At 37.8% G+C, this 27,675-nt stretch overlaps 1 protein-coding gene across 2 annotated transcripts in view; it reads left to right on the forward strand.

Annotated features, from left to right (window-relative positions):
• The window catches only part of LOC126186242 (cation-independent mannose-6-phosphate receptor), a 628,020-nt gene that overhangs the window by 289,193 nt on the left and 311,152 nt on the right, over positions 1–27,675 (forward strand). For both annotated transcript variants that reach the window (XM_049928195.1, XM_049928194.1), the window contains exons 15-17: positions 16,513–16,772; positions 21,519–21,728; positions 24,915–25,058. In XM_049928195.1, coding sequence (XP_049784152.1) covers positions 16,513–16,772; positions 21,519–21,728; positions 24,915–25,058 — 614 coding nt within the window. The remainder of the gene's footprint in view (positions 1–16,512; positions 16,773–21,518; positions 21,729–24,914; positions 25,059–27,675) is intronic.

Below are 27,675 nucleotides of genomic sequence, written 5' to 3' on the forward strand. Positions count from 1 at the left end.
ATTTACGGGTTCCTGATTGCTGTTGCATGTAGGGCCTGCTGAACAGTTGTGCTGTTTCCATAAGCTAGTTATAAAGTTCCATAGGCTAGTCACAAAGTGCCACAAGGAGCCACTAAGCTAGTAATTGTAACGCAAGACCCACCTTCTTTTATCATCCTTACACTTATTTGCTTAATTGATATGACTCGGTAACAGTGTTATTTTAATGGTTACACCAAATATCACACATCTCTACCATCGAACAAGCATTTGTCGAGCTGCATGCCGTATGCATTTGCATTTAATTTCTATATCCTAAATAAATGTTGCACCTCAGTCTCTTCCCTGATTAATGTGTTTGTTTTCCTGTCTCCTCTCATAATTCCCAGTAATGCATCTTTCCAGTCCTCATTAGTGTACATAATGGTTAGCACATTAAAAGTTCATGTCTTGCTGCTGTAAGTTGAGACTGGTAGTACACTTGTAAACTTCAATTTTCAGACTCATTGGAATAATTATTTTGGAAGGCTTTTTCAGTGAATCTAAAGTACTCCAGTCCATTCTTACTCCTGTGTGTCTATCCATACATTGTTTTCAACTGTCCTAAATACAGAAACTTGTCATTTGTTTGCTTGACTTCATTGTTAATTGCGCTCTTCCTTTTCAATTTCTTGGTTATATGTTATTGTAGTTGATTTTGAGACTCACAGTTGAAGTTCATTTGCACTGGTGGCAAGCAGAACAAACTCATCAGCAAAGCGAAGCTGTTTCAGAAAGTTGGTATAAAAATGTTATTGAGTGCTTATTTAGAGTCCTGGTGAATTTCCCTCTTCTCAGGTTGTATCTGGGGTAAACAGAACATTTCTCTGAAATTTAATACTAATTGCTTAAGATGCCTACCAATAAACGGCTGTAAGTTGCTTCCGTGGGGGGGGGGGGGGGGGGAGGGGGGGGGGAATCACTACAAGAACCAAATTTACCAACAATCAGAATTGCCTATACTGTGTGTTATGGTCTTAAGTCCAGAGACTGGCTTGATGCAGCCCTCCATGCTACTCTATCCTGCGCAAGCTTCTACGTCTCCAAGTACATAACTATTGCAACCTACATCCTTCTGAATCTGGTTAGTGTAGTCATCTCTTGGTCTCCCTCTATGATTTTCACCCTACACACTGCCCTCTAATACTAAATTAGTGATCCCTTGATGCCTCAGATCATGTCCTACCAACCAATCCCTTCTTCTAGTCAAGCTGTGGCACAACTTATTCTTCTCCCCAGTTCTATTCAGTACCTTTCCATTAGTTACTTGATCTACCCATCTAATCTTCAGCATTCTTCTGTAGCATCACATTTCTAAAGCTTCTGTTCTCTTCATGTTGAAACTGGTTATCGTCCATGTTTCACTTCCATACATGCCTGCACTCCATACAAATACTTTCAGAAAAAGAGTTCCTGACAATTAAATCTATACTCGATGTTAACAAATTTCTCTTCTTCAAAAACACTTTCCTTGCCATTGCTAGTCTATGTTTTATATCCTCTCTACTTTGACCATCATTAGTTATTTTGCTCCCCAAATATCACAAGTCATCTACTACTTTAAGTATCTCATATCCTAATCTAATTTCCTCTGCATCACCTGATTTAATTAGACTACATTCCATTATCCTCGTTTTGCTTTTGTTGATGTTCATCTTATATCCTCCTTTCAAGACACTGTCCATTCCGTTCAACTGCTCTTCCAGGTCATTTGCTGTCTCTGACAGAATTACGATGTGATCGGCAAACCTCAAAGTTTTTTATTTCTTCCCCTGGATTTTAATTCCGTTCCCAAATTTTTATTTTGTATCCCTTACTGCTTGCTCAATATACAGATTGAATAACATCGGGGATAGGCTACAACCCTGTCTCACTCCCTTCCCAACCACTGCTTCCCTTTCATGTCCCTCGACTCTTATAACTGCCATCTGGTTTCTGTACAAATTGTAAATAGCCTTTCGCTCCCTGTATTTGATCACTGCCACCTTCAGAATTTGAAAGAGTATTCCAATCAACATTGTCAAAAGCCTTCTCTAAGTCTAAAACGTAGGCTTGCCTTTCCTTAATCTGTTTTCTAAGATAAATCGTAGGATCAGTATTGCCTCACGTGTTCCACCATTTCCACGGAATCCAAACTGATCCTCCCTTAGGTTGGCTTCTACTAGTTTTCCATTCTGTCAGGGCTGGTGCTTCCAAGACTTATCAGTAGCTCTATTGGAATGTTGTCTACTCCTGGGGCCTTGTTTTGACTTATGTCTTTCAGTGCTCTGTCAGATTCTTCACACAGTATCATATCTCCCATTTCATGTCATCTATGTCCTCTTCCATTTCCATATCGCCCTCTAGTACATCGCCCATGTATAGACTCTGTACACGCTCCTTCTACCTTTCTGCTTTCCATTCTTTGCGTAGAACTGGTTCTCCATCTGAGCTCTTGGTATTCGTACAGGTGGTTCTCTTTTCTCCAAAGGTATCTTTAATTTTCCTGTAAGCAGTACCTGTTTTGCCCCTCATGATATATGCCTCTACATCCTTACATTTGTCCTGTAGCCCTATTTAGCCATTTTGCCCTTCCCGTTGATCTCATTTTTGAGACATTTGTATTCCTTTTTGCCTACTTCATTTACTGCATTTTTATGTTTTCTCTTCTCATCAGTTAAGTTTAATATCTCTTCTGTTACCCAAGGATTTCCATTAGTCCTCGTCTTTTTACCTACTTGATCCTCTGTTGACATTACAATTTCATCTGTCAGAGCTACCCATTCTTCATCTACTGTATTTCTTTCTCCCATTCTTGTCAATCGTTCCCTAATGCTCTCCGTGAAACTCTCTACAACCTCTGGTTCTGTCAGTTTATCCAGGTCCCATCTCCTTAAATTCCCACCTTTGTGCAGTTCATAACCAATAGATTGTGGTCGGAGTCCACATCTGCCTCTGGAAATGTCTTACAATTTAATACTTGGTTCCTAAATCTTTGTCTTAGGGTCAATCCATACCAAGTGGTCCAAGAAAAACATAAGTGGTTGCTTGACAACCTCAGAAAAACTTTATATTTGCTGGGTGAATTCCCCAATGTTTAGTAGTCACAAAAATATTTTTTTAAAAAAAATTATTGTTTATTATTTTGAAGTGGCCTTCTTATTTGTTCCAGGCCGCATGCGTTTTTTTTTGTTTTTTTTTTCGTATTTGCAAGCATCCACATTTTTTACAATTATTCGGTAGTGGATTGGCTTAAGCCTCTCAGATAAAATGCATTTAGTTCAACACACACTGGGCTACAAATTAACATCATTATCACTTAGCCGAATGGATTCTTTAATATATTTTTGATAGTTCAAAGTTATCAGTCACAAGTTAAAAAAAAGAAAAGAAAAAAACCTCAATTTTTGAACAGTAGTTTTCCGAAGAAAGAATAATTTCTCAGCTGTAATATTTTTTCTGCTATTACACTGTATGATATATTTACTTTTTATAGAGTATCAGTGGTAAGCAGCTTACACTTAAAAAAAATACACTATTTTAAAAACTGGATTTTTTTTTTTTAATTTTTCCATTTTGTGGCCTGCAATATCTTTGTTGGGGGGGGGGGGGGGGGCAGATAAAAATCTGAAAATTTCACAGTTATTAGACCTTTATGATATCAAACTTCAGCATAAATTTCAGCTTTGAGATTCAATTGGATGTTATGGGAAAAAATTACAAACATGAGTCAAAAATATGTTTTTTAACATCTGCGATATCTAGGCTTATGGAACAAAATATATCAGTTACAGTATATAATTTAACCATATCTATGATTACTTACTTTTTTATTGAAAATAAGCCTACTAATTACATTATATTGTTCTCTTGTTATTTGTTTTTAGTGCATCAGTCATTGAACATTTGAGGAATTTGTTCACTCAGTTTGAATGTTAGATTATAAGTTCGCCCCGTCACAGTTGTAAATTCCATGGGAGACAGCTTCCTTAGTACATTTGTAAGTGGCATCCAAACTTTATCCTTCTCAATTTTTTAAAAGATGTCCTTGGTCCTGGGGGGTGATAAAATACAACATGCACATCATGGTTTTGACAGTCAATATTATCAACTTCACCAACCCACCAATGTTCATCATAAACACAAGCCACTATGTCTTTATTTTGAAGAACCAGTTGTACAAGTTTTCCACACTGATGAAGTTCACTATCAGGTGAAGTTGAAGTGATCTTACACGTCAGTAAGTTGTGTGAATGGGGTACATAACAATGAAAAGATGGAGTGCCTCTAATCTTCTGACAAGTGTTGTACCTTTTCTTCAAGACACTGTCATAGACTTCTTGTATTTTCTCACATTGTACAAAAACATAGGTAATTCCTTTGATATGTTTTTTTACAGAATTCAAACATTTCTTGAGGTGTTTGATATGATTGTCATCGGTGCGCTGCAGACTTGCTTTTGTGACAGCTCGTTTTGCTGTAAACCCGACACCATCACAAGCATTCTTCCCATGGCATGAAGTGAAAAAGTGCCATTCTGAATCAAACCTAAAATCTTCTTTATGAAAGAAGATTTTTTTATTTTTTTTATTGATTGCTGCCCTATCCGAAAAGTAAATCAGTTTTTTTATGGAAGGGTGGTGCTGTTTAATGTAGTTTGTTAATTTTAGTTGAAAAACATGCACTGCTGTAGTGTTTTTACAAAATATTAACCTTTTTTGTTTCAAAGGAATCTTAGCACCATTTTCTTTCACAGAAACACAGTCTTTTTTGTCAGACATCAAATGTTTGTTATTGTCATCATCATAATACTTAATAACTTTATTGATTGTGTTTTCATCTACCAAATTAGATGCACTTTTCTTTTGTAATGCTGGTAAAATTCCCCGTAATTTTTTTTTTTTAAGGAATTGTATTTGGTTTTCAGTTTTTATAGCAAATCATCATATTCGGTTGGCGAAGTTTTAGAACTTCCATCTGTTTTAGTACAAATTGTATTTTGAAATGAAACTTACAAATTCTTTTTGACCGTAGCTGCCACTTTCTCAATTTTTGTATTCTAGGCACTTGGTCTTTTATCTTGACTTAGTTTTCTAATTTTACTATCAGGCAATATACCCAGGATTTCACAAGCTGTATCTACTTTTTTAACGGTTGCTGATAAGTCACAAAATTCTGTATCTGAGGTTTCACTATTCTTTCTCTTGTGAATTACAAATATCTTAGAATAACATGTTGGACACAATGATTTTCCTGGTATGAGATTGACAAAAGGGCTTTTGTTTTTAGAATAATGATCAAATGTTGTTTCTCGCAGACCTTTTGTTATAGGTTTCTTATGTTTCTCAAAAGGGTCTATGCAAGACTGACGAAAAAGGTGATGAATTGTTTTAAGTATTTCATTTCATGGTACTTGCATGTAAAACAACACTTTTTCTTCTTCTTCACTGTAATCTTCAATTAAAGTAATGTCTTTAGGCTGCACACTATACCAACTTTTATGACATGCTTCATTAATAAGAAGACCAACAGAACACTAAGACTCTATTTTCAGCTGCACACTTCAAGAACTTCTGGTAAATAAGCGTGAGTAGACAATTGTTGGTGTAAGGGGGAAGACAACAATTAGAACTGTATAGGCTTGCAGGTGCAATTATTAGCTTCCTGAAACAATTACCACAGCATTGCTTTGACAAATAATCATTAGCTAGTGTAATGTGGTGTGTTACATTATATAATTGGTATACTGTATTTGATTAGTCTACCAGATATCGCAAGTGTTAAAAAACGTATTTTTGACTCGTATTTGTAATTTTTTTTTCCATAACTTCCAGTTGAATCTCAAAGTTGAAATTTATACTGAAGTGAAATTTTCAGGTTTTTATCTGGTCCCCCAACAAAGATATTGCAGGCCACAAAATGGAAAAATTAAAAAATCCAGTTTTTAAAATAATGTATTTTTTGAAGTGTAAGCTGCTCACCATTGATAATCTATAAAAAGTAACTTACTATACAGTGAAATAACAGAAAAAATATTAAAGCTGAGATATTAATCTTTCTTTGGAAAACTACTGTTCAAAAATTGAGTTTTTTTAATTTGTGGCTGATAACTTTGAACATATTAAAAATATGTTAAAGAATACATTCAGTTAAGTGATATGATGTTACTTTGTAACCCAGAGTGTGTTGAACTAAATGCATTTTATCTGAAAGGCTTAGGACCATCCACTACTGAATAATTGTAAAAAATGTAGATGCTTGCAAATACAAAAAAATGCATGCGGCCTGAAACAAAATAATAAACAACAAATTTTTTAAAAAAATATTTTTGTGTCTACTAAACATTGGGGTATTCATCCGGCAAATATAAAATTTTTATGAGACGGTCAAGCAACCAGTGCTGGACCACTTGGTATGGACTGACCCCTTACTATTATATAATCGATCTGAAACCTTCCAGTGTCTCCAGGCCCCTTCCATGTATACAACCTTCTTAGCTATGATTAGGTTATGCTCTGTGCAAAATTATACCAGGCAGCTTTCTCTTTCATTCCTTATCCCCATTCCATATTCATCTATAACCTTTCCTTCTCTTCCTTTTCCTACTGTTGAATTCCAGTCTCCCATGACTATTAAATTTTCGTCTCCCTTCACTATCTGAATAATTTCTTTTATCTCATCATACATTTCTTCAATCTCTTCATTGTCTGCGGAGCTATTTGGCACATAAACTTGTACTACTCTGGTAGGTGTGGGCTTCTTGTCTATCTTGGCTACAATAATGCGTTCGCTACGCTGTTTGTGGTAGCTTACGTGCTCCTATTTTTTATTTGTTACTAAACTTACTCTTGCATTACCCCCATTTGATTTTGTATTTATAACCCTCTATTCACCTGTCCAGAAGTCTTGGTCGTCCTGCCACTGAACTTAACTAATTTCCACTATATTTAACCTATCCATTTCCCTTTTTAAATTTTCTAACCTACCGACCCGATTAAGGGATCTGACATACCACACACTGTTCCGTAGAATGCCAGTTTTCTTTCTCCTGATAATGATGTCCTCCTGTATTTTAGAAATCAGCTAGATGTATCAGTCTGCCCTCATCAGGTTACGTGAACTCCTTACTTCCTAGAAGATGGAGTTTGTTGTTTTTTTACTTGTTTTTTATATATTATTTAAGTAGTTTATCTAACCTTCCAACATTATGATAAAATAATAATAATAATAATTACTACTACTACTACTACTACTACTGTCTTATGTGATGTTAACCTAAAATTATTTATTGTCATGATGCAGTGGGGTAAGTGACGTTAGACTTCTGTTATAATCATCCAGGCGCTCACTTGATATGAAGTAGGCAAATCTGAATAAAGATGACTGGATCTTGTTGCAAACCTGGGAGTCTTCATCAGAAGAACAACATTTCATAATTGGTTTACAATAATGACCACCATAGTTACAGGGACCTTTTGCATTCCAAAAGACAATAGTAGTAGTTTACCAAGAGGAAAACTTATTGAAAATGTACAATGCAAATGAACATACTGCATGAGAAAGATGTAATCCAGATATACTGATGATTTTTTCCTCTTGTGTATGAGTATACTAAATAGTTGTAGCTGTTTGTTTGATGCAAGTATACATTTTCAACACTAGATCAGAATAACTGTAATAAACGCCAGAGTAACAGTCCTCCTCATACTAATGGCCTACGTGGAATAGTCCTGCATGCATCCCAGATATCACACCCCTGATCTGAATTACCTCAGAGTATTACACCTTATGATATCACAACAAGATTGTTTGCTAAGTAAACCATCTTCAGAATATTGCATCTTTTGTTGATGCATGATACATTACGTACTCTGCACAAGAGCATACCATCTATTGTCATTGTCAGAATTTGATGTCCTCCACTTTACTAATGGTGCAACCACTATAAGTCAGTTTAAAGCAGATGTGGATTCCCCCAGAACATTGTATGCTTATTATTGCGTTCTTGGTCAGTATTTGTAACCATTACACTTATATTATTTGCAAATGCAGCTAGCTTTGGATCTATCTGGTGCACTCAAAGTTGCTGATAGTGTATGGTACATAAAGAAGTGCTCTGATAAGAATGATCCAAATTGTGAGACTCAGTCAGTTGCAAGTTAATTTCCTTTTATGTGGCAGTTTAATGAGGCATCATTTGTTCTACCGCATAAGTTAGTAGTTTACAACATTTGCTTTCCTTGATCCATTAACGTTGTTACTTATGTAATAGTATGCCATAGTGTTCAGTCTGAACCTTTACAAAGACACAAAAGATGCCCAGTGTCCACAATTTTCAAACAAAATGTTCTGACATTTAATGCAAGAAGGAGTGAAGTTCTTTACCATCTAATATGCAGTTTCTAGAGCCAAACTGAGTGTCTGTCAAAGAGTTCTGGCTACCGACAAATATCAGATATGCTATTATGCATTGCTATGTTTTAAATTTTAAGACTGAATATTGATGATGTTGACATGTAATGAGGGAACTTGGTTATTATTCTCTCATCTCTCTTTCTGAATGTTCAGCCCTGGGGTTGGTTTGCAGCAGTATGCCATTCCCCTCCGCCTTCCTCTTCACTTACACTTATGTAGTGCATCCCACCTCATGCGAAATCTGCTGCGTCAAACAATGGGAAATCATGGATGGAATAACGACAATATTATGAAAATATTTATCATACTCACCGTATAGCAGAGATGTTGAGTTGCAAACAGGCACAACAAAAAGTCTGTTAAAAAGTAAGCTTTTGGCCAGAAGGCCTTCCGAATTGGGCAACATACATAAAAGCACATTAACACAAAGGCAACTCACACGCATAAGACCACTATCTCTTGATGCTGAGGCCAGACTATGAGCAGCTGTGCATGGTGGAAGAAGCAATCTGGGTGGTTGGGTTACAGGGGAAGCCAGGGTGCGGATGGGAAGGGATAGCAAGGTAGAGATGGGGAACAGTAATGTGCTGTTTGTGGGAGCATACAAGGATGAGGTGAAGAGAAAGTAGGGCAGCTAGGCGCAGTCAGGAGGTTAAAAAGATGGCAGGGAGGGGGAGGAGTGGGAAAGAAAAGAAGTAAAAAGACTGTGGGTGTATTGGTGTATTGTGTAGTGCTGGTGTGAGAACAGGGAAGGGGTTAGGTGGGTAAAGGACAATAATTAATGAAGGTTGATGGCAGAGGATTATAGGAAAGTAGGATATATTGCAGGCAGAGTTACCACCTGTGCAGTTCAGAAAAGCTGGTGTTGGTAGAGAGGATCCAGATGGCATAGGCCGTGAAGCAGTCATTAAAATGAAGAAATGGGCAGCATGCTCAGCAGTTGGGTGGTCCAGCTGGTTCTTGGACACAGTTTTTCGGTGGTCATTTGTGTGGACAGACAGCTTGTTGATTCTCATGTGACAGAACGCAGCATACCATCTTAGCTTGTAAATCAAATGAATGGTTTCACAGGTAGACTTACCATTGACAGGATAGGTGATACTTGTGACCAGAGTGGAGTAAGTGGTAGTGGGAGGATTTATGAGACAGGTCCTGCATCTAGGTCTGTTACAGGTCTATAAGCTGAGGACATTGTGTAGGTTTGGTGGGTGGCAGGATACTACTGTGGGAGGGGTGGGAAGGATTGTTGGTAGGACATTCCTCATTTCATGGTACAACTAGAGGTAGATGAAGCCCTGGCAGAGCATTCCCTGCATGACTCAGTACCACCCAGGACTGGAGGAACTAAATCACATTTTTGTCAGGGTTTCAGCTACCTGTCATTGTGCCCCAAAATGAGTAATGTCCTACCACTATCATTCCCACCCCTCCCACAGTGGTATTGTGCTGCCCACCAAACCTACACAATGTCCTAGTCCATCCCTACAAAACCCCTGCTTCCAACCCATTGCCTCATGGCTCATATCTTTATAATAGACCTAGATGCAGGACCTGTCCCATACATCCTCCCAGCATCACCTACTCCCATCCAGTCATATGCATCACCTATCCCGTCAAAGGCCAGAGTACCTGTGAAACCATTCGTGTGATCTACAAGCTAATCTGCAACCACTGTGCTGTGTACTACATGGGCATGGCAACCAACAAGCTGTCTTGTCTGCATGAATGACCACTAACAAACTGTTCCACTCCCCTCGCCCTCCTTTCAACTTCCCGACTGCACGTAGCAGCCCCAACATCTCTCCATATTGTTCCTGTATGCTCCCACAAAACAGCACTTTACGTCCCCCCCTCCCCCCAGCCCTACCCTACTATCCCTTCCCGTCCCCGCCCCAGCCCCAGCCTTCTCCTCTTCTCCTTACCCCAACCACACAGACTGCTTCTCCCATCATACACCCACATTCTTGCAAGTACCAGATCTGGACTTTACAGCCAAAAACAGTAGTCGTGTGTGTGAGTTGTCTTTGTATGAATGTGTATGTATGTGTGTTGTCTAATTTGAAAGAAGGCCTTTTGACCAAAAGCATACTTGTTAACAGTCTCTTTGTTGTGCCTGTCTGCGACTCAATATATCTGCTGTATGGTGAGTACAAGTGTACCTTTTTCATAATATAATCTGCTGCGTCATCCCCAGTGATTCTTTCCGTCAGTAGCTCCTTCTGCAATTGTTCCAATGATTTGCGTGTGTCTTAAAATTTGTCCTATAGTTTCTCTCTTCTTGTGTGGATGTGCCTCCACAGAGATCTGGTTTCCTGTACTCTTCTCAGTACCTCTTCAGTGGTAACTCTGTCTCTGTAGCTGATCTTCATCATCCTGTTGTAGCATCAACTCTCCAGGGCTTGTAGCCGTCTTCTGTCATGTTTTCCTGTCATCCAACATTCACATCCATGTAGGGCCACACTCCAAACAAATGCTTTGATGATCAGTTTCATCATTTCCAGAGACTGATCATCTTGCTGATAAGTAAGATCTTTCTCACATTAAATGCAACTTTGGCCTGCTGTAGTCTGCTTACAATTATATTAAATAAAACAAGTGAGTAATAAATGACTGAGAAAGTATAAAGTTATATATTTGGAATAATTTTTTGTCCCCGAGGCAACTTAGTTGAATGATACAATGTAGTTACAGTGTATAGTGTTCCAATTGGAAATTTTCTTCATTGAAAAAGGGGCCGTAATTGTATACAATGTTCCTTAATGCTTCATTAGTGCCTCAGGGTGTATACGACCTGGGACAACTGGGAGATCTGGGAAAAACCTGGGAATTTTTTCATCCGGGAGAAAACCGGGAAAAATCCGGGAATTTTTTAGAATTCCGGGAATTTTTCGTTGTTTTAGTTTTCAGTTAAAGTTTTGTAATTTTGACTGGTAAGAACTGTTACTCTGACAAAGGATATTACTGTATCCCACTACTGCAGAATAATACTGCAGCATTAAAACATGAACGAGAGAAAAAAACAAAATTCAAACTTAAATTGCAAAGGAAATGTACCATATAAAATAACACAGTGCTCGTACAAGCGTGACAGTGGTAGGAATAGTTACAGAATTAATGATGACAAGACTGTTCATTAGAACGAGGAAGGAGAAGAAATGGTGACATCACACAAATTATGAAAGAATATTACAATTCCAAATTTATACAAAAATTTTGTGCTACTACTTGCGTGAGAAACTGGAGCATATGAATGAAATGTAAAGTTATTTCCTAAAGTAAAGCTTTTTGCTTGTAGTAGGCCAAATAGGTGTTTCGTATTGGTACTTCGTGGACTATATTCTGACGTATTATAAAAATGATCATTATTGCCAAAACAGTCTCGCTTATTTGGTGTGTGTTACAATTGCTGAAATATTAGAAAGGCCTATTTTGTTTTCTCCAGCACACAGTGACAAAATAGACATAATCAGATCGAGAAACCACACTAGTCTTGGCTACTATTTGTATTAACAGCTCTTTCAGTATTAGACAAAAATATTTCTATTTTTCATGTAGGAAAACGTTTGACGAACTTTGATAAGGTAATAGTCCTTTCGCAGAAAGGAAAGCACGCCATGTAAAGCTGTAGCAAGATTAGACAGAAAAATCACTAGGAACTAAGGATTGAAGAAATATGTACTGTCTTGCCTGTCTCTTTGTCTTTACTGGTTTTAGGTGTCGTATATTTAATTTTATGTCACACAGAAGAGCAAGATATTATTAATAGGCAATAAAGAGTCCATTTTTTCTGAAGAGTTGTTGTTCTCCTGGTTACATGTAATCCTATCCAGTATTAATTGCGAGCATAGTTTGATGACATCCATTACAAAATATACACATTAGAGTTCACAGAGTGAAATACAGTGACATGTGGTATAACAAAGTTGTTTCAAGATGCGTGGCACCTCACTGCACACGTAAGACCAAATAACGTGTCTTACATTTCTTCGAAGATATATCTTTTATGTATCAGACATCTTCAGGAAGATGTGCGCTACAAAGTAACTTATTTTTGAAAAGTCTTTTTTTCTTAAAAAATTTTTTTGATGTTCTGATGTGCAGAGCAGTCTGAGTTATAGTTTGGGGGGGGAGTAATTTAGTGATTTTTTTTCTGTTGCCTCTTCATTTACTGCTTTCATGTCAAATGAAAACAAGACAGATTTCTGTGGCTGGGAGCTATCAAGTGAATTAAAATTACGGAAGCGTAAACTATGTTACTAGTTTCAGATTTTATTTTATTTCCACCTTTCTGACAGTCAAACATTAATAGCCTTGCAGAACAATGAAGTTATTTTTGTCGGTCTGATAAATAAATTTGGCTTTTATTAAGCTTTCCTATCGAGGCAGTCAATTTACTCCACACTATTGGCTAGTTTCAACTGTTCGCTGCATTTCAGGTGCATGTTTTCATCTTCTAGCACGTATGGCATTATGTCATAATAAAGAACCAAACAAGAAATAATACAGTACTGGCACTCCAAGAAAATTTACGGTCCGTAAACCACACTGAAAAGCTTCATAACTGGTCGAAGCCTACGTCATTGGGAATCTAGACATACGAATGTGCACTGTAAGGCGAACTATGCGTTTTAGTATGATTCACAAAATTCTTACGCTCTTGGAGTATCCTCTGATGTATTGTTTCTTTTATGACATAATGTAAGATCTTTTAATGTTTTACATTAACGAACATACGGGCTTCCTACATCACAGTAGCTGCGCAAGCGCGGTGACGCCTCTTATCTGGAGCTCTCTGACAACTGCTGAAATGAATCTATTTCTAACAGTTCATGGGAAAATATTGCGAATTGTTGTTTGGAAAGCGTTATCTTCAAAAATTTTGCTGCCTTATTTGTGCGATGTATCTTAAGGTGTAACATGCGCATAACAGATCAACGTTATAATCTTCGAGACAAATATTATATGTGAAAGCTTTGCTTTTCTTGTAGCAACACTATGTTTATTAATTTAAAACATTAACTCTTCCTGTTGGTGTAATTCGAATTTATACTTTCATAATACGAAAATATGCAGCGTACATGTTGCTGCACGTCAAAGATCTTTCCAAAATGTATTTTCCCCCTGAGTATCGTTTTCTAAAGTGCCGGGAAATGCTATGCAGCTGTATAAAACCATTTCCTATCAAAGGATAAGTTTTACAGTTCCGAGGGAAAGTATACTGTCACTTAACATGGCAAAAGCGTATTTTCACCCGGGAGAAAATGTATTTTTAACCTGGAGATCTGGGAAAAATCCGGGAATTTTTCTCCTTGTCCGCATATACACCCTGTGCCTGCAGAATAAGACCATGTCATTATAGTGTTGTAATAATATTGATTTTGTGTGACCTGGTGCAAGTGTTTCAGTTGCACAGCACTTCGGTGACACTGTAACCTACTCTAATTATCTAACCGCAGAAAGGGAACCTACAGTTTAATGTGGAGTCCGAACCACATTTTGTCTCTGGTGACTCCTCCCATCGCTTAGAGCTGAAGGCTAGGTTAAAATGAAAACTGAAAAAGTTGTGGCCCAACCAAAATTTGAATCTATATCTTCTCGGCTTCCAGCTGTGCATTTTACTGCTATACCAACAAGCCTGAAATATTACAGCATTAGTCTGTAACTTTGCAGCTATCCTTTATGTGGATTGTTAGAAATGAATGTGTATGATGTTGCAACAGTAGAATAGTTTGCGTGTAACATGTTACATGGGCTTCTCTTCCTTTGTTGAAGTTCTCTTCCTTTGTTGAAGAAATAGTTGAAGAAACGTTAAGAAAACTGCAGTCAATAGGGAACACAGGAGCAGAGAAGAAACATGGAAGACTTTGATACGCTGAATTGAAAAGAGGGCAGAATGTGTGGGAAGATCCATACACAGAGAGATGATGATAAAAGATAATGAGCTGTGGTAGATATGTAGTTCTACTGATATGTAATTCTACTGAAATATATTGGCAAAGTGTGTTTATTTTATTTGTGTCAGTTGGAACTTGTATTGTGCTCTGCAATAGACTGTGTTATCTACACTGAAAGACGTTTTGACATTGCCTACACAATTAAGGTTGGATTTACTTATGATTGGCTTGGCCAGGTGCTAAAACCAGAGAAAATGCGTGCAGAAAATGTGTTACGTTATTGACACAATCTCGGAATAAAGTACGGCGTATGATCAGTTCAGAAAAATTGGCAATTTGAAGAAGCACATTGTGGTTTTGCTTTACACACAATTTGGAAATATTGGTAAGCTGAATATAAAAGATATGAAATGTTTAAAAATAAGCTTTCTTTGCTCATTTATTGATGTTGTTTCAGGCAGGCTGAGACTGAAACTGATCACTTTTTACCAACTCTGTCTACTCCTGTGATTCAACATGCAACTAATTAATAATCTGACTCTGTGGTAATTATGTGGTGGGACTCATTGGCTACTCCTGTCTTCCTTCACATTCGTAGAATGGGTAGTAGTAGCTTTAGGCCAACATGAGGATGGCAGTTGTTTCAGAAGTGTCAAGTTCCTCCTATTTTCATCTGTAGCCAATTTCACTAATAAATGATAGTATCAGTGACCATTTTATATACATTCATTGCTGTATGCCATTCTTTTATTAATGTTGTTATTATTTTTTTCCTCTCTTCTTCTTCTTCTTCTTCAAATTCAACAAAATGTTAAGGGAAGTTCCTATGTTGTTTGCACCTTGTGGGCAATCAGTTGTGCGAAGTGTAGCTGTCTGCTGTTGTTGCCGTATTCCTCCCTGTTATTCAAGTAAGAAAGTGTTTTGTGAGAATGCAATTAATGTGACTCCGATGATAAAATCTAAAAATGCCACAGTTGCTTCTTTGAAAATTTCTCACATGCTTGCAAAGAAGAGAAAGCTTTTTCAGAATGGCTAGTTGTTACAGGCAGCATTTCTGATTGTCTCTCACTGCTCAGTTGTAGGATTGCAAAAAATAAGAAAGAAAAAATTACACTTAATACAGAAAGTTATGGGGCCCATTTGCTGATGATTGGGTAACAAGCAGTTAGAAAGATCACCCTTGTTTGACCAGAGAGAGAGAGTGAGGAAGGATCGTGGCAAAAACTCCTTGATCATTTGATTCAGTGCCAGTCTGATGGATAGTAAGCTTGATCTCTCCCTAAGAACTTGTGGAGTTATGACTTGCGACAGTGTCGATGACAGTTTTGTCAGACAAGGCCAGCAAGTTCGGTGGCCTCCATAGTGCAGTTTGAGAGATGACCCTGGGATTCACTCTCTCCCATCTCTTGACCTTGGAGCGGAGAACAATGCAGGATTTCTATGTTATCTCTAGTCCTCAGGGACACAGGATTTGGAAACTGCAGTAATATTTAAGACTACAATGTTGAAAAATATTTGCTACCTACAGCATCACGTCTGTGTATGTCATTAAGAATAATATAAATTGAATTATATTCAATAACACTCAAGAGTCTGCGTGTCACATGAGGTACAATGTAAACTAAACTTTGTGTCTCATGCCAAGCAGGGAATTGTTGATGAGCAAGTAAGTTTCACGCTTATAAAAATTTATGAAATGAATAAAACTCTTACAAGGAGATGAGATAGTATGAAGATTGGTGTAAGTAGTCATACAAATCAACCTTTTGGTTGATGACTGTGTATCATTGTGTATTACTAGGAATAGACTCTTTATAAGTTATAAACCATTACATTCCTTATGTGTGTTATCCAATTTAGTTAACTATTTACGGAGGACTCCATGGTTTTCTGCACCCTTTCTGTGTGTATAGTATTTAAATGGTACAGTAATCAAAATAACACAGTGTCACCATGGGCACGTGTATCTAGGTGTATGTGTGGTTGTGTGCGACAGAGTGAATTTGTACTTAATTGTGACAGGTGGTGTGTTACTCAGCTGAGATATAAAGCAATATTAATTAAAAGTATCATCTGACAGCTTTTTCTAATGTATTCTCTTGAAGCAAGTTTCAGTCTTCTTACCTTTTTGTGCATCCTTATTCTATATGTAATGAAATAAGTTTCATCCTAAGATCTTAGCAGTGCTATGTGTTTACAATTTCAGGTGCCTGCATTCTTAAAAACAATGATGAACCAAAATCTATTAGTGCTGGTATTGGAAATGCCAACTTGGAATATCGAATAGGTGCTTTATTTCTGAATTATTCTGAAGGTGACTTATGTGACGTAGGTGTTCCAAGAAACACTTTAATAGAATTTATTTGTGGAATGGAGAATGTAACTGACGGGCCAAAGTATGTTGATACAACTAGCAACTGTACATCCATGATCCATTGGTTCACACAGTTGGCATGTGAGAGTCATGTAAGTAATATTTATAAGTTTACCTTCATTTTTGTTTCACTATCTTTTGATGATAAAGAAGTAACATGCAATAGATTTTATATTTACTATGCAGTAGTTGCAGTACCTGGTACTTCTATTGATAAAACACACACACTCACACACACACACACACACACACACACACACACACACACACACACACACACAGAGAGAGAGAGAGAGAGAGAGAGAGAGAGAGAGAGAGTCAAAATGCAGGCAAATGGAATCAGAAAAACATACTTATTCAGGTACAACAAATAGGTAGGCTGAAAGTTCTGATTTAGTTACTTGATGTCAGAAGAGAACACAGAAAGAGTCCATTGTCTGCTGCCCCCTAGAAAGGCACAAGTTGACCTGAACACAGATTTTTACTAAATGGTGCACTGGCTGCAGATGATGCTCTAGTGCCACATGAACCATGCTGTTGCAGAAGGCACCTGATACGAACTAGTCAGCTACTGTGTGGTGGCACACATGTTTCTGGCTGCAGCTGCAATACATAGCTGTGACAGGAATAATGGCCGAGGTGTCTCAAGTGCTGCCAGTGATTTGGCAGTCTCCTGGGTCGAACTGCATGACTCTGTCTCTGTCTCTGTGTGATGTGTCTACTGCTTATAGGATATGAATCTTAGTGAGATGCACGGTGGTGGGCCTGACCTAGAAGGTGGCGCCGTTCTTTCTGGTGATGGATTAGCTCCATTTAGGATATGTCGGGAGGCTTCAGTACCTTGTTCTTGGGTGCTTGTAGTTGTCCGTAATCCAGAATCTATTGAGGCAAGTGTTGTCAGGTGATGGAGAGCTGGGAGACGCTGCCAGCTGCAGACAGGCAATATACCCATTGGCATTATGGAGTGGTGGCTCTGTGGTATTTATTGCTGTGTGTGTGCCACTGCTGTGGCTACAGGTGTGGCTGGTCTGCACTCTACCATAGTCACAACGGTACACTTGGTGACTAGGCTTCTTTTTCATTTTCACACGTGTTAAGCATATCGTGGAGGCAGCATTGTTATAACTGCTGAAACAGCAACAAGAAGAGATTGCAGTGTAGCAATAGGAATGACGCATGCAGCAAATGGTCTTGCTCCATTAGCACGTTATTGAATATTGTAACAGTTTCTCCACAACGGCATACCGAGATGGCATCTGGCTTTTCAGTTGTATTGAATCTGAAGAACATGCAAATTAAACTACACCAATTATGCAGGTTCTGATGTAGAGTCAGTCACTATTGTAAAGAGAGCACAGGAAGAGTCCATGGTATGCTGGCAGCAGCTGATGTTCATGCCACTCATAAGCCACGCATCCTGCAGAAGGTGTCAGATACAAATTTGGCAGCTGCATGGTAGTGGCATAGTAGGTGCTTACAAATTCATTTATTATGATATTTCGTGCAGTTTTTTGGGCTATAGTCTTCACATATAAACGTTAGTAACTGAAAATGTTGTCTAACCATGAACATCCTATGAAGAACACAATAGCACAGGGGCATTTTTAAATAAATTTATGGGAAACTAATTCCTATAGCATTTCAAAAAATGGTTTTGATCTGTTAATTTTGATACATACGATACCAGGAACATCAGGTAAGCTTAATGTCAAATGAACAAGTGGCAATATTTTAATTACAACCTGTATGTAGAAATGCATGCTTTAATTGAAATAATTCAGACGCACCTTGAAATCTCGTAATTATGTTTTCGATTTTCTGATGGAATTATGCATCTTGTGGCTGAAAATAAGCTGTGCATGCCTATAGTACAAGATAGGTGTAACAAAATCGGCCAATTTCCGAAAATAATGGATGTATAACACAGCCTGTAACATATTAAATGTTATCATTATCAGCAGGCATTACATTTCTTTTAGGTCACTGTGACTAACTTAAATCCCTAATTTAACCTTTTGTAACAATTAAACACCATCTCCAGTCTTTTTTATGTACTTATTGATGACTGACTCGTTTCGGAATCAGATCTCGATTTTCAGTGACATGTGACTGTATTTAGCTTTTCATCAGTTTCTGATTTTTACTAGGCAGCAATTGAAGTGAAGGAAGTTAATCTTTATACATAATGGGACAGCATATAAATTTTTAAGAGAAAGAGTTTATTATTGTGGGGTTGTTTCATGAAGAGGCTTTCATTGCTAAACACAGAAAGTAGAATGATTGTTTGTTATTTAAGTCTGTGGGTTGTAGGCTACGTGTATGTCTCTGGGGCCATAATATTAATATTCTGAGTTCGGTGACAGTAAGTTGTTGTTTTCTATCATTACATGTGTGTCCAATTGAGGCTTATGTCTTACATTTAATAGTAGACCTGCCATGTAATTGTAGTAGTGTACTTCAAATGATTTACCTCCTCTACATCTGTAAAATACGGGAAAGTCCTTGACATGTGAGCTTGCAAAACGTGGTAGCTTAAATTTATCCAGTGTGTTGCTACTGTGAGGAAGACCTCCTTTAATGCTATGTAAAAAAAAAAACCTTCTGATGAAAAATAAATAAATAAATAAATAAATATTGGCCAGGTGCAAGTAAGGCTCGTGATCTGAGGGTTCCGTACAGACTTAATTATGTATGTAGGCAGTTCATCCATCACAGATTTTTGCCTATTATTGACATTGATGCTGGCAAGATATCGGTCTCGGGAGTTCAGTCTTCTGAGAATGTTTTAATTTTAAGTTTGAAGTCACATAATGAATATGTTCGCTTCTTGCCAAATGTCATGATTCTAGGTCAATGGGAAATACCCTGTATGTTTTGACAAGTGAGTTTGTGAGTATATATGATACAATGACGATGTCTTTTGACGATTGAGTTTGTGAGTATATATGATACAATGACTATGCCTTTTGATTGCATTGACTTTGAAGCTTTATGTTTTTACATTGCCAAGAGACTGTAGACCTGAGAATATGACATGATTGGCAACCTCTTCCTGAGAAAAAGTGTTTTTAACAGTCTAACGTTCTGACGACTTAAAGTGTGATTGTGCATCTGGGTTACATCGGCTTATTCCCCCAAACCACCTTCCACTTCTTTACAAGATGACTTACTTGGAACTTGCAGCCACTCTTCTTTACTGAATAGCCAGCTGCTGGAACCCTCTTGACTTCTCTGTCGAGTAACGCTAGGTATAGGAATTTTTAGACTCTTTCTACTTATGAAATAAGTAGACATACAAACTTTACTTTTCGTCAACTAACGATGTATTTGACCTCCATACACAACCAAAATTTCACTTTCCACGTACAGTTGGACGTTAGAAACAAATTGAATTACAGTTAAAAGAAAGTTGGCTTGGATACCATGACCTTCCTTAACATGAATCATAAAATGAGTCTTGGCTCTAACAAGGTTGCATCAGTAGTCTACAAGAATACTTTTTCAACTGTTCTTGTTTTAATAACAATAGTCAATTACACAGTAAGCACAGAGCTGCATATAAACTCCATGGTTCTTCCTTACATGTTCACTAAAACATCTATGGATTGCCCGACAGGTACTTGTCGGTGCCATCCAACTGCCGCATCTACTTTCTTCCTGTCACTGATTTTAAACCTGCACACACAAACGTGACGCGCAGTAGGTAGGATTCTACCATCCCACGCTCATATCCAGAATAGTATGTGTTCGAGATGGTAAAAGGCTGAGTGGTTCTAGAATTTACACATAAATTTTCGAGTCACTACAACAGTTGGACAGACAGACAGATGAACAAATTGATCCTATAAGGGTCCGTTTTTATTGATTGAGATGGAACCCTGAAAATACTAAAACATTTCTTGTTAATGGTTCTGTCTGATCCACAACTGCACCTTCTGTCTGACAACTTATGACGTAGCAGTGTGCAGGAGCATGGTAAATATAACAATGAAGGCAACCAAGGCACAACAATGTTTGGAAGACGAGATTAGCTTAATGAAATGGATACTACAAATAATAGGTATCTACCTTTCACTATTGACTAGCACAAAAAATAATAGACAGTAAAAAATGAAATTCCAGTCTTGGTAGAACCAGACACAAACAGCATAAAACATTTAGTATTCCCTTCATTCAGAAAGCCTCCTACAAAATTACTAATGAATTTAAAAAGGCTTCTAAAAATGAAATTGCCAAACATAACGGAAAAACTACACTTCCGCCGGTCATTACTGCCCAGGGCTGCCACGCATGAGAGACTATGTGTCAAATGGCTCCTCTCTGAGCTAGACCTTGCCTTGACTGAGGAAACTCAGATGAACTCATGCAGTGGATTTCCTACACATGGGAAGCCCGAGCATTGGTTTGGTGGTATTGCACGGCATATTTAGGACTGGCGAGAGTCCAGACTCACTGAGCAAACCATGGTTGCCCATGGGTGTTCCATCACACGTGGTAAGATTTAGCGCAGTGCAGAGTCATTTGGCCTGTTACATCATTCACATTCTGTGATCTTTATACCAGAAGTCTTCAGCCACCGTCACCAGTTATTTTGCATTGAAAAATTAATCTCGAAGTGAAAAGGTATAGTTGCTGATCGAAAAGGTATAGTTGCTGATCAAGTTTCTGGGTGTTTTGTGTGTATCTGGGTCCTCATAAACATTTTACTACTGACATGTTTCTTATGTAGTTATTATTAGAAAATTTATTCTGTTTTACTTCCAGTAACATTGTTTCCTATTTTGTTTTGGTATGAGTTTTGTTGTAAAGGTAATGCTTTGACATTTTCTGTCTTGTAGGTCAACTGCGTGCTCCGTGAAGGTGATTGGGAGGTAGATTTAACATCTCTGTCACGAACAGAGAACAGTTACCACATTATCAATGGGAAAAAAGAGTTCTTCATCAATGTATGTGGTCCCATAACACCACTTTCTGGACTGAGCTGCCCTGGAGGCTCAGCAGCGTGTACCGCAGAACGAGAGCTTGATGGAAGTCTAATTAATGAATTGGTTTGTTATTATAACTGTTTGTGTAAATAGCTTCTAGACTATGAAGAAATGGAAGCAAACTAAGCTATTTATGAAATAGCTTTTTTACCAATTTCCTTCCTAGTTACAGTTTATTTTGATAACATGAAAACAAATGATGTTAATGAAATAATTGCCAAGTATTTTCGCTTGTGAATATGTTAATAAGGGTTATTACCTCATTTCTGTGTTCGGGAACTTTTCCTGCAATTATGAAATGGAGTTTTTTATGCCAAAAATGTTACTAAGACAAAAAATGATCATTCACCTGAAAATTGGTAGGTGAGGGGGAATTTAACAATGAAGCCAAAAGAGACGGCCAGAAGTACTTGAAGCTGAGGAGATCTGCTCTGTTGATTACAAAGAGAGAAGAAGGGAAAATATGAGCATTTGATAAATCAGCCATACATCAAGATAGACATGTAATTCAGAAAAGGAATAGAATGGGCTGAGTGAGGTAGCCTAGTGACTAGCACATTGGATTTGTATTCAGGATGACGATTGTTCAAACCTGTGTCCGACCCTCCTGATTTAATTTGTGATTTCCCTATATCCGGTAAGGCAAGTGCTGGAATGGTCTCTTTGAAAAGGCATGGCCACTTTCTTTCTCTACCCTTCTCTAATTCAAGCTTGTACTCTGTCTCTGACATCCTCGTTGTTGACGGGACATTTAACACTAATTTCCCCCTCCTCCTCCTCCTCCTCCTCCTCCTCCTCCTCCAGAAATAGAATGGAATGTGCAGCCTGTTCAAAACTTTCACATGAGGTGCCCTCATCTAGACTTACCTGCTGTCACTTAGTTGTTTATTGAGTGAACATGCATAAGAGGAATATACAGGATGTTTCAAAAAGAATGGCCTGATTTAAAAACTCAATATTTATTGACAATAACATACAACAAACATAGGACGAATTGCAAAATATTCACAAAATCTTAAAAGTTTTAGCTATACTGCTACAAATGCTCTGTGCATCTACCAGCAGCAGCGCAAACAACATCTAGATGAGAAATGGCATGAAGAAATCTTTCGGTTTAGGTGAGTCTCTTTTGTGCTCAGTAATGTCATGAGAGTTCTGGAGTCCCCATACATGTAAATTGTGTCTGTTTACTTTATCGCTAACATTAAATGTTGCTTCATCACTAAAAATTAATCATGGTAAAAATGTATTGTCTTCCATGTCCTCTAGCAGAGCTCTTCTGAAGTCATCTCTTTTTTCCCTTTCATCACCAATCCGAAGAATGTGCACTAATTGTAGTCTGCAAGGTTTCTAGACCAAACAATGCCTTATCACCCACTAGAGATTTGCTTGAGACATTGCCAGTTTCAAACATTTGTCAAATTACTTCCACTGTGTCACCAGAAGTGTGAGATTGACGTGGATTCTTACCTCTACACAGCATCTTGTCTCTTCAAATTGGCGATACCAAGGACTAATGTTTTGGGGTGCAGGTGGATCAGTACCAAAACACTGCCGAAAAGCGTGATGGACCAAAATCATTGATTCATTCTTTGAAAACTGCAACACACAAAAGTCTTCTGTTCAGCAGACACCATCTTGCCTCTGACTGACTGCAAACTGAGAAGATGCATTGATGGAAATCTTAACGGCGCTTTTGTGAAACTCTTTAGTCATGCCCATTCAAGCTATGATTTTTGTGGAAATTTTGGGTTATGCAGAGTATTAATTATAGCTCCTGCACCTATATCTGTATCTTCTCCACAAGCTATGTAGCTTCCAGTACCATTTATCACTTCCTCCTCTCCCTGCTCCAGTGGAATCTCCATGATCCATGCCACCTATCGTGTAATGTAACAGAGTTAAGGACCCCACACTTGATGAGCAGTATTCAAATTTCAGTCAAACTTGAAATATGCTCACTATTTTTATATACTTGAATTTAGCATATTTCGTGACAGTACTCACTTTTCCGTGAAATGTTTGTAAGATGATAGTTGACTTTTTGTGTTGGCTTCAGTCGTCTAGTGAAAGTATGATTCCACAATGCTGTTTCGTTGGCTGCAGAAATGACCTGGTTCAATGCGTTTGCCTCATTTTTGGTGCTTCTAATACCATTTCTTCGAATGCGGTTCCTTCTTGATGTTTTTATATAAAAAAGTAGTAACATAATTCATTTTTCCTGTTCACTTGCAAATTATTATAACGGCGACCTGCACATTGTTCCACTGTAACACACACTAAGAGTTCACTGCCGACTGACTACAGTCAAAGACGACTCCAGAGTCAAAGACATTTTACACAACACACAAGCTTCCACTTGTAACCAGTCTCTTTGGTATTCTTCGTCACATCTACTAATATTAATCAATATGCTGTCACTCTCATATAAGCAAATTGGCATAAATAAGGCAAATTACAATTCACAAAAATAATATTCTGACAAAAATGTAAGAAAACATTTACAACCTCCCTCATTAGATTTGGTATCGACTAATCCGGTAGAAAATAACACATCTCCCAGATCCATTACAAACTGATATTCTGTAACTGTAAGCCACTGCTTTTGTGGATCAACCACATTTTCTTACACTCTTCCAGTGAATCTCAGCCTGGCATTTTATTTTCATAGAACAACCGTTGGTTGCGAAAGCTTGAATTTTGCGTGTATGTTTGTGTGTCTATCAACCTGCCAGTGTTTTTTTTTTTTTTGGGTGGGGGGTGGGGGGCTGGGGGCGACACATGACGACTTTGAGAAGGCCAGAGTTTGAATTCAGAATCAGCACCTAAAAACAGAAATAAATTTGCAGAATGGTGACAATAAATATGATAGGACTAGAAAGTCATCCAGCAGATGCATTATGAGTGCTAACGGCCTAAGAAGAGGATCCTAGTGAACAGGAATGCTAGATTTGAATAGTCTTTGTGATTAAACATTGGGATCCCACCTGGTTGGCCCTTGTAAACCACATGTAATTGAAGGTTCTCTGCCAGTTCTTATTAGTCACCTTTTTGATCATGTGCTCGATATACTGAATCATAGATTTTACAGAACTATAAATATATTCATGAAAAAAGACTAATGTACTCCATGAGTTTGTAGAAAATACAATTACCAAGATTGTTGTGGAATAAGGTATTTTGATGTGTCACAGACACTCTGCTCTGATTCCAAATTCAGAAACAGTGTTTTTGTTGTATTTTTGACAGAGTCTGGGCTACCCAGTAATCACCCCCCGTATGGACAGCAAAAAGGTCATTCTGAAGTACTACCATGGCTCTCCATGCCCGTTTGCACAAGATGTTAACCTAAGTTCGTCCTTTGTATTCAGCTGTGATCCAAAGGCTGATCCAGTAAGTAATTTTTGTATGTAACTTATATTAATTATCAGAAAAGATTGTAAAACACTAATAAGCAGTCCACTTAAAATTGATTGTTTGTTGGTTAAGATGCTTAAAATACAGTTATTCTTTTCTTTTACTATTTATTCGTGGCTTTTTGACATGACAAATGCATGCTATTATTGTAAAATAATGTTTTATTCTACATTTCTTGTGCTTCTTGAATCTTCGTACCTCTTTTTTGAGAAAGTTTTCACATTACCATTAATTGAGGAATGATTTTGTGGAATATAATTCATTAATAATCTGTGGTGCATATATAGACTGCTGAGATAATGAAATGTAGGGGATTGTAATGTGAAAATATGTGAAGATTTAAAATAATGACATTAATGTAATTGATGTTCACTCTTCAATCACTGGTTTGCCCTTGCTACAGCTGACACCTTTACCATAGAAAGAAATTAAAAACTGTTGGGAGAAGTTCCGTTATTCAATTTTTTGCACAATTTGTAAATTTCTAGAACCCTGTTTAAAAGGCTTTCCCAATCCATGAAAGAAAGTGTATGGGAAACATTCCACTGAAGTAAATTAATGTGCAGTTGCAGCTATAGTTGGTACGCAGTTTGTAGTGATTTGAGAATTTTTGTGTAAATTCTAGAACCACTGAGCCTTCTACCATCTTGAACACACAATATTCTAGATACGAGTGTGGGATGGTAAAATCCTACCTACTGCGTATCACATGTTTGTGTGTGCAGGTTTAAAATCAGTCACGGGAAGAAAGTAAGACGCGGCAGTCGAACGGCATCGACAAGTACCTGTCGGGCAATCCATAGAGGTTTTAGTGCTTGTGTAAGGAAGTACCATGGAGTTTTTAAGCCGCTCTGTGCTTATTGTGTCATTGACTTTTGTTATGTGAAATAAGAACAGTTGAAAAAGTACTCTTATAGACTCTTGACTCAGCCTTGTTAGAGGCAAGACGTTTTTTCAGTCTCTCTTTCTGAAAGTCATGGTGTCTAAGCAGACTTCCTTTTGAATGTAAATCAATTAACATACGACTGTACAAGAGACTTACTGAAGTTACATATTGTGTTGAAAGTGAAAATTTTTATTGTGCTTGAAAGTCAAATATGTCGCTGATTGATGAAACGTAAAGTTTGTATGGCTACTTATTTCACAAGTAGATAGAGGCGTGAAAATTCCTGTACCAAGCGTTATTCGATGGAGAATAAGTCAAGAGTGTTTCCAGCAGCCGGATATCCATTAGAGAAGAGTGGCTGCAAACCCCAAGTAAGTCATCTCGGAAAGAAGTGGAATGTGGTTTGGGGAAATAAATCGGTATAACCCAGACCCACACTCACACTTTGTCATCAAAACGTTAGAAGTTCAGACTGTTACTAAATTAGGTAAAAAGATTGCATATTGGTAAAATGCATTGTTATTATATATTAAACAGTATTTGTGAAGATAGTTCACCAGAATGAATAATACTTACCCTGTTAAAAGAGCACACCAGTCTCACAGTAGTGCTGAACACGGTGTACGTTCTATACCAGGCAATCATGTGACCTTCCATGGATGACATGGGTCATGGTAGTGAAGTGGCATGTAAATGCCATTTGGTTGTGTGGAATAAGTGCTGTAAGCTGGGTCAATCCGTAGACGTGACTTAACGGCAGAAAGGAGTTGCTGTTTTTGGATATACTCACGACCACACAGTGATATAATCATGACCACACGGTGAATGAAGTTATGTGATTTGTTGATGTACTAATGCAGACTTTATAACATTTTCAGAAGGAATAGTGTTTCACAGCCATGTATAACTACCTAAGAACAGGATCCTAGCGAACAGGAATGGGGGATATGAATAGTCTTCGTCAGTGACAATTATTTTTAAACCTGACTCTGAATTCTGCTCCCAAGAGATGCAAAACTATCTCATCCAGTTTCCAAATGAACATTGTAAAGAAAGCTGCACACAGTAGATATCTGGTATAAAGATAATTTGGTCGTGATTGCAACCGTAACTGAATTCTCCCTATAACACTACCATAATTGCTGTACCAGTGCCACAGAGTTTGGGAATGGAGTGGAATGACTCTTGATAAATATTTGGAGTTGGAGTACCTCACAAAAGGCCATTGTTCACAAAGCTACATATCTTCAACACGTCAGATTACACAGAAAATGTACAGTAACTGACTGGAGCATGAAATGTGATCCGACGAGGTGCAATTTTGCCTCTTTCAAACGATGCAGAGTCGTGAGTGCACTGACAGTCCAATGAGGTGTTTAATCTGCTGTGTGTACAGGGTTTTGTAATTTTTGGAGGTGTTTTACCATCGAGGCAACAAATTAGGGTTATTGTGAATGTACCCCAAGATGTTCATTTCATCATTCTTGGTGACCAAGAGTTGCCCTTCCTTTTACATCATGATGAGAATGCTGTGTACACTCCTGTCGTTGAAGGTGACGACAGCTGTACTCACAGCACTGCAGGTGTACGTTTTCAGTTTGACAGACTCTTGAACTCCATGTTGCACCCCAACTGCTAAGTCACTTGATCTGAATCCCATGAAAACATCTAGGGCTATTTGGAACAGCAGGTGAAACCCAGCAGTCA

This window comes from Schistocerca cancellata, chromosome 1 (assembly GCF_023864275.1).
Source record: "Schistocerca cancellata isolate TAMUIC-IGC-003103 chromosome 1, iqSchCanc2.1, whole genome shotgun sequence".
NCBI classification, from domain to species: Eukaryota; Metazoa; Arthropoda; class Insecta; order Orthoptera; family Acrididae; genus Schistocerca; species Schistocerca cancellata.